Source organism: Mustelus asterias, chromosome 2, assembly GCF_964213995.1.
Source record: "Mustelus asterias chromosome 2, sMusAst1.hap1.1, whole genome shotgun sequence".
NCBI lineage: Eukaryota > Metazoa > Chordata > Chondrichthyes > Carcharhiniformes > Triakidae > Mustelus > Mustelus asterias.
The window spans coordinates 16475343-16488503 of NC_135802.1; the positions used below are offsets into that span (position 1 = coordinate 16475343).

The window sequence follows — 13161 nt, forward strand, 5'->3', positions numbered from 1 at the left end:
ACGGAAATAGGGCAAACTGGTAGGGAGGCCATGGAACCTTTACAGATTAAAGGGGAGGAGGTGCTCGCTGTCTTGAGGCAAATCAGAGTGGATAAATCCCCAGGACCGGACAGGGTATTCCCACGGACCTTGAGGGAAGCTAGTGCTGTACTTGCAGGGGCCCTGGCAGACATATTTAAAATGTCAGTATTCACGGGGGAGGTGCCGGATAATTGGAGGGTGGCTCATGTTGTTCTGTTGTTTAAAAAAGGTTCCAAAAGAAATCCGGGAAATTATCGGCCAGTAAGTTTGACGTCGGTGGTGGGCAAGTTATTGGAAGGTGTGATAAGGGATAGGATCTACAAATATTTGGATAGACAGGGACTTATTAGGGAGAGTCAACATGGCTTTGTGCGTGGTAGGTCATGTTTGACCAATCTATTAGAGTTTTTCGAGGAGGTTACCAGGAAAGTGGATGAAGGGAAGGCAGTGGATGTTGTCTACCTGGATTTCAGCAAGGCCTTTGACAAGGTCCCTCATGGGAGGTTAGTTAGGAAGGTTCAGTCGCTGGGTATACATGGGGAGGTAGTAAATTGGATAAGACGCTGGCTCAATGGAAGAAGCCAGAGAGTGGTTGTGGAGGATTGCTTCTCTGAGTGGAGGCCTGTGACTAGTGGTGTGCCGCAGGGATCGGTGTTGGGTCCATTGTTGTTTGTCATCTATATCAATGATCTGGATGATAATGTGGTAAATTGGATCAGCAAGTTTGCTGATGATACAAAGATTGGAGGTCTAGTGGACAGTGAGGAAGGTTTTCAAAGCTTGCAGAGGGATTTGGACCAACTAGAAAAATGGGCTGAAAAATGGCAAATGGAATTTAACGCAGACAAGTGTGAGATATTGCACTTTGGAAGGACAAACCAAAGAAGAACGTACAGGGTAAATGGTAGGACTCTGAAGAGTGCAGTTGAACAGAGGGATCTGGGAATACAGGTACAGAGTTCCCTAAAAGTGACGTCACAGGTGGATAGGGTCGTAAAGAGTGCCTTTGGTACATTGGCCTTTATAAATTGGAGTATCGAGTATAAAAGTTGGAGTGTTATGGTAAGGTTATATAAGGCATTGGTGAGGCCGAATTTGGAGTATTGTGTACAGTTTTGGTCACCTAGTTACAGGAAGGATGTAAATAAGATTGAAAGAGTGCAGAGGAGGTTCACAAGGATGTTGCCGGGACTTGAGAAGCTGAGTTTCAGAGAGAGATTGAATAGGTTGGGACTTTATTCCCTGGAGCGTAGAAGATTGAGGGGAGATTTGATAGAGGTGTATAAGATTTTGATGGGTATAGATAGAGTGAATGCAAGCAGGCTTTTTCCGCTGAGGCTAGGGGAGAAAAAAACCAGAGGGCATGGGTTAAGGGTGAAAGGAGAAAAGTTTAAAGGGAATATTAGGGGGGGCTTCTTCACGCAGAGAGTGGTGGGAGTGTGGAATGAGCTGCCGGATAAAGTGGTAAATGCGGGGTCACTTTTAACATTTAAGAAAAACTTGGACGGGTTCATGGATGAGAGGGGTGTGGAGGGATATGGTCCAAGTGCAGGTCAGTGGGACTAGGCATAAAATGGTTCGGCACAGACAAGAAGGGCCAAAAGGCATGTTTCTGAGCTGTAATTTTCTATGGTTCTATGGTTTCTATGGTTCTATGTGGGAGAATGGTGGGAGAATGTTCAAACTCTACACAGTCACCCAAGGCTGGAATTGAACCTGGGTCCCTGGTGCTATGAGGCAGCAGTGCTGACCATCATGCCACCCTCAATCTCTAAACAGCAAACTTAGGTGCAAGTTGGCTGAATCACGTTTTACAGACACAAACACATGCTTAAAGGTACTGCTGGATTTAACCACATAAAATATATATCCTACCAATGTGCTCCACTTCCCACTACTTGTACAGTCAACCCTTGGTTTTCAGAGGTGAGTAGGAATAATCTCAGCCTCATTTCAGTAGAAGTCATTGAGCTCCAAGACGTAAACTCTGACTCTTTTCACAGATGCTGCCAGACCCAATGAGTTTATCCAGCATTTTCTGTTTTTATTTCAGCATCAAATTTTATTCCTCCATGTTCTATTTGTGAATAAATCTGTCTGGTAAATTATCAACACTGTCCTGTAAAACTACAGATTGAGATATGTTGGGGAGAGGGGTGCAATTTTCATGACTATTGTCAGAAATTTCAATATGAATAGTTTATTGGTGAGATTAATTTTTCCATAAACAAATCAACCACTGAAACCAAGCTTGAAATTCAATTTGACTTTAAATGGGCCTTGAAAGGGGTGGCCATTTCAAAATAGATTGAATCATAGAAACACAGGGCGGCGCGGTAGCACAGTGGTTAGCACTGCTGCTTCACAGCTCCAGGGACCTGGGTTCAATTCCCGGCTTGGGTCACTGTCCGTGTGGAGTTTGCACATTCTCCTCGTGTCTGCGTGGGTTTCCTCCGGGTGCTCCGGTTTCCTCCCACAGTCCAAAGATGTGCGGGTTAGGTTGATTGGCCATGCTAAAATTGCCCCTTAGTGTCCTGGGATGCGTAGATTAGAGGGATTAGTGGGTAAAATGTGTAGGGATATGGGGGTAGGGCCTGGGTGGGATTGTGGTCGGTGCAGACTCGATGGGCCCAGTGGCCTCTTTCTGTACTGTAGGGTTTCTATGATTTCTATGATAGAAAATAGATGCAGGAGTAGGCCATTCAGCCCTTCGCGCCTGCAATACTATTCAATGTGATCATGGCTGATCATGCACTTTCAGTATCCCACTCCCACTTTCTCTCTATATCCCTTGATTCCTTTAGCCACAAGGGCCACGTCCAGCTCCCTCTTGAACATATCTAACGAACTGGCCCCGACAGTTTTCTGTGGTAGAGAATTCCACAGGTTGATTTGATTTGATTGATTTGATTTATTATTGTCACATGTATTAACATACAGTGAAAAGTATTGTTTCTTGCACGCTATACAGACAAAGCGTACCGTTCATAGAGAAGGAAACGAGAGAGTGCAGAATGTAGTGTTACAGTCATAGCTAGGGTACAGAGAAAGATCAATTTAATGCAAGGCAAGTCCATTCAAAAGTCTGACAGCAGCAGGGAAGAAGCTGTTCTTGAGTCGGTTGGTACGTGACCTCAGACTTTTGTATCTTTTTCCCGAAGGAAGAAGGTGGAAGAGAGAATGTCCAGGGTGGGATCCTTAATTATGCTGGCTGCTTTGCTGAGGCAGCGGGAGGTATAGACAGAGTTAATGGATGGGAGGTTGGTTTCACAACTCTCATCTCAGTCCTGAATGGTTTCCCCTTATTCTTAGACTGTGAGTCCGAATTCTGGACTTCCCCAACATTGGGAACATTCCTCCCACATCTAGCCTGTCCAGTCCCATCAGGATTTTATATGTTTCTATGAGATTCCCTCTCATTCTTCTAAATTCCAGTGAGCACAAGCCCAGTCGATCCAGTCTCTCTTCATATGTCAGTCCTGCCATTCCAGGAATCAGTCTGGTGAACCTTCGCTGGACTCCCTCAATAGCAAGAATGTCTTTCCTCAGACTAGGAGACCAAAACCGCACACAATACTCAAGGTGTGGCTTCACCAAGACCCTGTATAACTGCAGCAAGACATCTTTACTCCTATTCTCAAATCCTCTTGCTATAAAGGCCAGCATGCCATTAGCTTTCCTCACTGCCTGCTGTACCTGCATGCCAACTTTCAGCGACTGTTCCACTATGACACCCAGGTCATGTTGCACTTCACCTTTTCCTAAACTGCCACCATTCAGATAATAATCTTTCTTCCTGTTTTTGCCACCAAAGTGGATAACCTCACATTTATCCACATTATATTGCATTTGCCAAGTATTTTCCCACTCAGCCAGCTGTTCAAGTCACCCTGCAGCCTCTTAGCATCCTCCTCACAGCACACACTGCCACCTAGCTTAGTGTTATCGGCAAATTTGGAGATATTGCATTCAATTCCTTCATCCAAATCATGAATGTATATTGTGAATAGCTGGGGTCCCAGCAGTGGACCCTGCAGTACCACTAGTCACTACCTGCCACTCTGAAAAGGACCCATTTATTTCCACTCTCTGCTTCCTGTCCGCCAACCAGTTTGCTATCCACGTCAATACATAACCCCCAGTACCATGCGCTTTAATTTTGCTCACTAATTTTTTGTGTGGGACCTTGTCAAAAGCCTTTTGAAAATCCAGATACACAACATCCACTTGTTCCCCTTGTCCACTCTAATGGTCACATCCTCAAACAATTCCAGAAGATTTGTTAAGCACGATTTCCCATCAGTGAATCCAGGCTGACTTGGACCGATCCTCTCACTGCTTTCCAAATGCTTAGTTATTGCATCCATAATAATTGACTCCAGCATTTTCCCCACCACCGATGTCAGGCTAACTGGTCTATAATTCCTGGTTTTCTCTCCCTCCTTTTTTAAAAAGTGGGGTTACATTAGCTATCCTCCAATCCACTGGAATTCTTACATAAAGATTTAAACTATGGTCCTACAAAGAATGTAGGACCCTGATGCAATTTTCAGGTATCAATGAACTGAAAAAGGCAACAGTAGTGAGAAATTGCTGTGATCAACAGAAAATGAGTAACAGTTACAAAAAATAAGTTTAAAGTTTATTTATTAGTCACAAGTAGGCTTACATTAACACTGTAATGAGGTTACTGTGAAAATCCCCACGTTACTAAACTCCAGTGCTTGTTTGGGTACACTGAGAGAGAATTTAGCATGGCCAATGCACCTAACCGGCACGGCTTTCGGACTGTTGGAGGAAACCGGAGCATCCAGAGGAAACCCACACAGACACGGAGAGAACATGCAGATTCCACACAGACAGTGACCCAAGCCTGGAATTGAACCTGGGTCCCTGGCTCTGTGAGGCAGCAGTGCTAACGATTGTGTCACCGTGCTGCTGAAGAAAGTAATTGGTTTACATTTTAAACCAGATTAAATTTCTTGCCCCATTTGTGAGAGAAACCTGAGTTTTCTAGTGTTATGACTTTTCCCAAAAGTTATATGCTGAGAGAATACTTAACTGAAATTCCATTATTTACTGAAAATTTCAGAACTTATGTTGCTAAAATTACAACTTGCCATACCTTTAACTTTAATTTGTAATTTTACTATTGGAGCCCCATCAGTAACAAAGACATCATGAAGTTCCTCTATGATCTGAGGTAGCTGTTCTTCTTCAGCCTGTGATTCCAAACCTTCCAAATTCTGCTCCCTGTTATTAAAAATTATGTTATAAATTATTACAATCCCTACTCAAGAATCTTGAACTGAAATGTGTATTAAGACATTATCATGGAATGAAAGTAATCTAAAACGTCTTTTATGACAATCTTTGTGTTCATAAGATTTAACAGTCGTATTATGTAGTGAAATAGTTAATGTGCAGTGTGCTTCAATACTAACCGTGTAAGAGAAGCTTGGGCACTGACATAGGATGATGTCTCAGTAGCTTCTGCTGTATCATAGTCTGAGCTGCTAACTGTAAGAAAGAAGCAAAACTACTTTAAACAAAACACTAGCTATTATTTTTCCTAAAGTACAGTGGCCGGAATTCTCTGGCCTCACCCGCGGCTGGGATTCTCCAGTCCTGCTGCAGTGAATGGTGTTTTGGCTGAGCGCCAAATTCTCCGTTCTTGCTGGCAGCGGTGGTGGGGTGAATAGGATCGGAGAATCCTGGCCAACGTTGCAGTGTGAAGTTTTCACTATTTTCATTTGTAGATCCATTTCAACAATAAATATTTATTTCATCGAATTCTTCCAAATCAACACTAATGACATAGGCCAATTTAATTATTATTTGGTTTACATCATTTTTTCTCAATCTTAGTTTCCGCTGCAGCTCCATCACACTTACTGTCGACTCTCAGTTCTGCCTTTGTTGAAGCAACGCCAATATGGTTTTCTGCCACACATCGATACACTCCCATATCACTCAGAATCACAGATGTTAAAATAAGTTGATGGCATCCATCTTGATCTTCATTGATCATGTAATGATCATTCTCTTCAATCAGTTTTCCATCCTTAAACCATCGAACTGCTGGAGGTGGATAACCAGCTATCATACAGTCAAAACTGACCGGGTAGCCTTCTTGAACGTCCTGATTCTGGAGTTCAGATATAACATGGGGTGCTTTATGTGACAAAAAGGGACATCAAAAGAAATAATGCATTAATGATAGAAAATGTTCTCTCTGGAATGACACTAAAATCATAACTAAATTTAGTAATAACTAATTGAGGCAGAAAAGGGGCAGGATTTCCAGCTGTACATGCCCCAAGGCCGGAAAACCCCGCCTGAGGTCAATGGAACTTTGCGTGGTCCATGTCCCGCTTGCTACAATTTCCGTGGTGGGCAGGATGGTAAAATTCTGCCCAAGGGTTTTTCATGGGTTTTTCTTGCATAGAAAAAACCTGCAGTCTGCAAGAGATACTCAAAACCACTCCAATGTCTTTTTTCGCTCTTTCAATTTATTTTCCCAAGCTGATTAGCTACTTTCCTATGAAAGGATATTATAGCTCCTCCTTGCATCGTTGTTTTTGATGGACTATTTTGAGAGAGATTTTCCATCATTCATCAGTGGAAACCAGGATGATAGTGCTCCAAAAATGGTGGGGGCTTTACTTTGTCCGGATTTAGCTTGCAGCCTAGGTTAGAGGGAACTGCAAGCTAAGCTTTAATTTTATTTTGTGTGACCAGGAGTGGGGAAGAAAAGGTTCTCTTAGAGTCATCACAGAGCCAACTCGGTCTGTGACCATATTAGTTCACCTTCCTTTCCTACATTAGACCTCTCCTCCTTGAATTTGGGTCACTGATGGTGCATGCTCCACCCAGCACTGGGGTCCTAAAGCAGAAGTTTAGTTTCTCATTTGCATATTCAAGGCACCTAATGCTTGTTTTAAGTAGTGCCCTGAACATTTGGAAATTGGAAGCTAGGGTACTTCCAGGGATCATGCATTGCAGATTGCAGTGGAGATCTTCCCCCAACTCATATTTTATATCCAGAGATTGGGCAATGGGTACTGATTTTCTCTCCAGACTTTTTCAGTCATTTCATTTTTAGTTTCTCGATGGCTTTTGTTGTTTCTGCTTTATTTCCTCTAACTTTCATGCAGACATTTTTTTGTGTATTACAGACACTTGTGTCAAATACAAAATTTAATAACCGTTTGTATTGAAGAATAGCTTTACCCCTGACCCTCAAATATGCTAACCTAATAAATATATTTGTTATACGCTATTTGCACATCATAGTTATGAATATAATGACTGCAAAGATTAAACTTTGTCATTGTAATCATTAATTATTAAAACAATGTGCATAGAATAAAATGTACAATATGTACTGTATCTATTCTAAGGTTATATTCATTTTTAAGTTTTATTTTAAAAATAAGACCATAAAAAACAGGAATAGGAGTAGTCCATTCAACCCCTTGCACTGCCATTCAATAGGATTATGGCTGATCCAACATGGAATCCATACAAGGCAGGAGGCCATTGGGCCCATCAAGTCTGCACCAACTCTCCGGAAAAGCATCGTACCCAGGTCGACCCCCCCCCCCCCGCCCTATCTCCATAATCCCATGCATTTACTATGGCTAATTCATTTAACTCAGACATCTTTGGACACGAAGGGGCAATTTAGCATGGCCAAATCACCTAACCTGCACATCTTTGGGCTGTGGGAGGAAACCGGTGCACCCAGAGAAAACCCACAGACATGGGGAGAACGTACAAATACGCAGTCACCCGAGACCGCATCGAACCCAGGTCCCGGGTGCTGTGGAGCAGCAGTGCTAACTTCTGTACCACCATGCAGCTCTCATTTCCTCATGTCCACTTTCCTGCCTTTTCCCCATAACCCCTGATTCTCTTACTAATCAAAAATCTATCTTTCTCAGCCATAAATATACACAAGGACAGCTGTACGTGGCAAGGAGTTCCAAAGACTCACAACCCTCTTGAGAGAAGAAATTCCTCCTCATCTTAAATTGGCACACCTTTATTCTGAGACTATCCCTTCTGGTCCTAGATACTCGCATCAGGAGAAACATCCTCTCAGCATTTACCCTGTCAAGCCCCTTAATAATCCCATATATTTCAATGAGATTGCCTCTCATTCTTCTAAATTCCAATGAGTCCCAAGCTGTTTAACCTTTCCTCATAAGCCAATTCCTCCATACTAGGGATCATTCTTGTGAGACTTCTCTGAACTACCTCCAATGAAATAATATCTTTCCTTAAACGATGGGAAATGACAAACTTACCAGATTCAACAAGACTAGTATGTAATCCGTCTTCTATATTGGTACGATCTTCTCCTGATGCAGCAGGGGGCCGAGAAACCTTCTTAATCCGAATCTCAGCTCTGCTTCCTTCCTCACAGATATCAATGTGAACAGGAATTCCTTGACCAATAAATATTTCCTTAAATCTGGTTGCTGCCATTTCAGCCTCAGTCAAGGTATCAAACTTAATATAAATGTAATTTTCATCCTCATGGTATGTCTGTTTGTCCAAGATATCTTCATCTCCTTCATCAGCACTAACAAAAAATTCTTCTTCCACATCGGAAAATTCAAAAGACAGCTTTGAATGCAAAAGTCTATGAAGTCGTTTACCTGCTCTACGGAAAGCATCATCAACGTCACTTCCTGAAGAACTTTCTGGTTCACTGTCAGTGCTGTATTTTATGGTAATATCTTGTTTGACATTCTGAACTGTTTCCTTTGCTTCACTTGCAATTGTAACCTTTCCACTGTGAGAAGTTGTGCCAAACTTGTTAGAAGCCTCACAAGTATATGTTCCAGTGTCTTTTTGTTCTACTCCTGTAATAACTAAGGAGCAAGTTCCATCACGGTAATTATCAATGTGGTAATGCCTTCCATCAACAATTTCTTCACCATCTTTGAGCCATCGCACCTTGATTTCAGATTGACTCTGGATCACACACTCAAGGTGGACAGTTTGACCGAGTCTACTTATCTGAGATTTTAAAACTTCAGCAAACACAGGTGTGACTTGTTTAAGTTCCTTCCTAGTTTTATAACCTTTAAATGCAGCCTGGATTTTTGTAGCAGCTTCAACAAGAGATGGGTCTTCTTCTATGATAGGTACATCTTGCAACTGTTCATATTCAGAGGTTGAAGACTCCCAGTGTTTCCAAAATTTGTTTGTAGAAATAGTTTGCACTTTTCCAGCTACAGTTACAGTTGATTTTCCTGCCTTTTTCAGGTAATGAACAAGGGATGGAGTACCAGCTCTTGATTCATCATCAGAACTTGTATAAGAATCGCATGTTCTAGACATTTCATCTGTAGATAAATCTTCAATTTCTGTAGCTTTCTGTAGCCTTCGCTTCTGAGCTTTGTCATCTTCTTCTGGTACTTCACTGATGGAATCAAGTGTTGGTTCTCGACTCATTCTTCGCTTCTTGGCCAAGGCTTCCCACAGAAGATGTAAGTCACCTTCTTGTGCTGCCTCGGGTGGCAAGCTTGGTTTGGGAGGAACCTCTTCTCCATCTATTAGTTCAACAGTTACTTCATCTGGCTCCCGTGGAATTTCCAAATCTTGGGCAGGAATGGGTTCTTTCGTAACTGCAGACAGTAGGACACTAAATTATTCAAGACTAGCACTTATTAATTGTACAACCACATTGAAATAACGCTATTAGAAGCAAATATGTCCCAACAATTTAAAGCAAAATGAAGTTCACACAAAATAATAAGACATAATTGAGAGTGTTGTGAAACCATGCTTTATATCAAAAAATGATTTTTGAATTTACTGGCTGAAAACCCATATTGTTTTAAACAAAGGCTAAATCTACATTTCAGTGACTTGGGAACCACATTAAAAATGTACCTTCAATGTACCTTCTGCATTCCAAAACTACGAAAATGGAGCCAAACTGTCTGCAAAGCTGCACATAGAGCAATGGCCTTGAAAAAGGTTGAATAGCGGCCATCTTTATCCCATCAGCAAATCACTTTGACAATAGGACCCTGACTGAGGGTTGAATTCTCAGCCATGGGTGGCATGGTGGCATAGTGGTTAGCACTGTTGCCTCACAGCACCAGGGACCTGGGTTCAATTCCAGCCTCCCTCCTCCCCCCACCAGAGAGCCATCTGACCCGCCTCCCTCCTCCCCTCCAGACAGCCATCTGACCAGCCTCCCTCCTCCCCACCCGAGAGCCATCTGACCCACATGTCTCCTCCCCCCACCACCAGAGAGTCATCTGACCCACCTCCCTCCTCTCCCCTACCGGAGAGCGCTATGACCTGCCTCCCTCTCCCCCGCACCAGAGAGCCATCTGACCCGCCTCCCTTCTCCCCACCAGAGAGCCATCTGACCCACATGTCTCCTCCCCCCACCACCAGAGAGTCATCTGACCCACCTCCCTCCTCCCCCCTACCGGAGAGCGATATGACCTGCCTCCCTCTCCCCCGCACCAGAGAGCCATCTGACCCGCCTCCTTCCCCGCTTACCAGAGAGCGACCTGACCCGCCTCCCCCATCCCTCCCTGCTAGACAGCCATCTGACCCGCCTCCCTCCCCACCCCGCCACCACTGATCTGCATGCAAATGCATTTAAATTGCCGTCACGCCTGTTTTGGGCGTGGTCCCGATTGCGGCCATTTTAGGTGCTTGGTAAAGGGGGAACGGTCATGGATCACGCTACTCGCCTCATGCCCAACTTTACCAAGTTTTCACACCTGAAAACGGGTGCAACTTGATGGTAACATTGGGCCCATGGTCTGTATACCAAGAAGGAAAAGTCTTACTTTTTTCAGACGTCAGTCCAGTATTTGGGTCACATTATTGATAGTAAAGGCCTAAAGCACCTAAAGAGATGGACACTATTTTAGAACCAGCATGTCTGATGAATGTGATGTAATTGAGGTCCTTTATAGGATTAGTACATTATTATGGCAAATTTGTTCCTAACTTAGTTATATTATTGAAGACATTGTATAATTTACTATGTGTGAAACAGTAATGGGACTGAACAGACTGTGAGAAAGCATACAAGGATATCAAAGATGCTTTGCAGAAGTCTGAAGTATTGATTCATTTTAATTTTAAGTCGCACTTGCTTGCGACACTTCACCTTATGGAGTAGGAGCAGTAGTTTCATATATTATGTCTTTGGGAGAACAACGAATAGCTTTTGCTTTGTGGACTCTGACTACTGCCAGCTATGCTCAGCTAGAAACAGAAGAATTGAGTAATTTTTTGGCGTAGGAAGGTTTAATCATATGGTCATCATTTTACATTATTGACTTATCAACCCTTAATTACTACTTTTAGTCCATATAAAGGCATACGGTCTTTAGCTGCTAGCCGATTGCAAAGTTGGTCACTGATCTTATCTGCACATTCCTATGATATAAAGTATTGTCAATCAGAGTGCCATGCTAATGTTGATACATTATCATGCTTGCCTTTATCCATTGAGGAGATGCCACCAACTAGTTTTGCTAATATTCCTTATTTTCCACTAGTCATAGAGTCATAAAGAACAGAAAAGGCCCTTCTGCCCATCGAGTCTGCACCAACAATAACTACCACTAAAGGCAAGCTAATCACATTTTGCAGCACTTGTGCCATACCCTTGAATATTATAATATTTCAAGTGCTTACCCAAATACTTTTTAAAGGTTGTAAGTTTTCCAGCCTCCACTACCTTCCCAGGCAGTGCATTCCAGATTCTCATCATCCTCGGAGTGAAAAGTTTTTTCTCAAATCTCCTCTGAATCTCCTGCCCCTCACCCTAAATCTCTGTCCCCTCAACCAAGGGGAACCGTTGCTTTCTATTCACACTGTCCATACCCCTCATAATCTTATACACCTCAATCATGTCTCCCTTCAGCCTTCTCTGCTCTAAAGAAGACAAGCCAAGCCTTTTCCGTTTCTCCTTATAATTCAAATGTGCCATTCCAGGCAACATCCTTGTGAATCTCCTCTGTACCCCCTCTAGTGGATCATTTACCTGTGACAGCTTCTCAAGTTCAGAGACATACCCGAAATGATCCTGTGATGGGGAAGGTGATGGATATGGTGTTGAAAGGAACAATAGCTGGAATGCATCCTGATTTGAAACCAAATCAAGAAAGCTTGAGTTGGCCGCCCAAGGTGGATTTCTACTGTAGGGAATCTGAGTGATCATTGCTCCTAGTCTGCATGAGTTAGAGTCATAAAGTCATAGTGGTTTACAGCATGGAACAGTTCTTGAACAATTACATGAAGGACATTCTGGTATAGTCTGGATGAAGGAATTAGAAACATAGAAACCCGACAGTGCAGAAGGAGGCCATTCGGCCCATCGAGTCTGCACCGACCACAATCCCACCCAGGCACTACCCCCACACATTTACCCGCTAACTACGCATCTCAGGGACAATTTTTAACCTGGCCAATCAACCTAACCCGCACATCTTTGGACTGTGGGAGGAAACCGGAGCACCCGGAGGAAACCCACGCAGACACGAGGAGAATGTGCAAACTCCACACAGACAGTGACCCGAGCCGGGAATCGAACCCGGGACCCTGGAGCTGTGAAGCAGCAGTGCTAACCACTGTGCTACCGTGCCGCCCGGCAGGTAGTTATTTTTGGAGGCTGTGTCTACATTCTCAGATTGAAGAAAAAGTGGGACAATGTCAATCCTGTGCACGAATAAGAAATACACCACTGTCGTATCCTTTCCACCCTTGGGAGTGTCTAAAATGCTATGGCAATTATTGCAAGTAGGTTTTGCCGGTCTGTTTGAGGGTTACATGTTCTTAGTCATAAATAATGCACTCTCAAAGTGGCCAGAAATTCTTACCATGCTGAACAAACTATTGAAATATTTGATGAAATTTGGAAGATTTGGTAAACCAGAACAGATTATTAGAGTTTGAAGATTATCACAAGTAAATGGTATTCAGCATATAAAATATGTGCTTTATCATCTGTCAATTAATGGGTTAGCTGAAAGATTTGCATAATCCTTGAAATATTCTTTAAAAGTTTCAAGAGAACAAGCTTAGTTATCACGTCATGTGAATAGCTTTTTGGTTCTTATAGAAATACTACTCATGCAGCTATCCAAA

General features: G+C 42.9%; 1 protein-coding gene across 29 annotated transcripts in view; it reads right to left on the bottom strand.

Moving 5' to 3' along the window:
* The window catches only part of obscnb (obscurin, cytoskeletal calmodulin and titin-interacting RhoGEF b), a 614792-nt gene that overhangs the window by 199402 nt on the left and 402229 nt on the right, over positions 1–13161 (bottom strand). For all 29 annotated transcript variants that reach the window (XM_078231785.1, XM_078231777.1, XM_078231827.1 and 26 more), the window contains 4 exons: positions 8334–9662; positions 5917–6195; positions 5466–5541; positions 5147–5274 (listed from right to left, as the gene is read on the bottom strand). In XM_078231785.1, the coding sequence (XP_078087911.1) occupies positions 5147–5274; positions 5466–5541; positions 5917–6195; positions 8334–9662 (1812 nt within the window). The remainder of the gene's footprint in view (positions 1–5146; positions 5275–5465; positions 5542–5916; positions 6196–8333; positions 9663–13161) is intronic.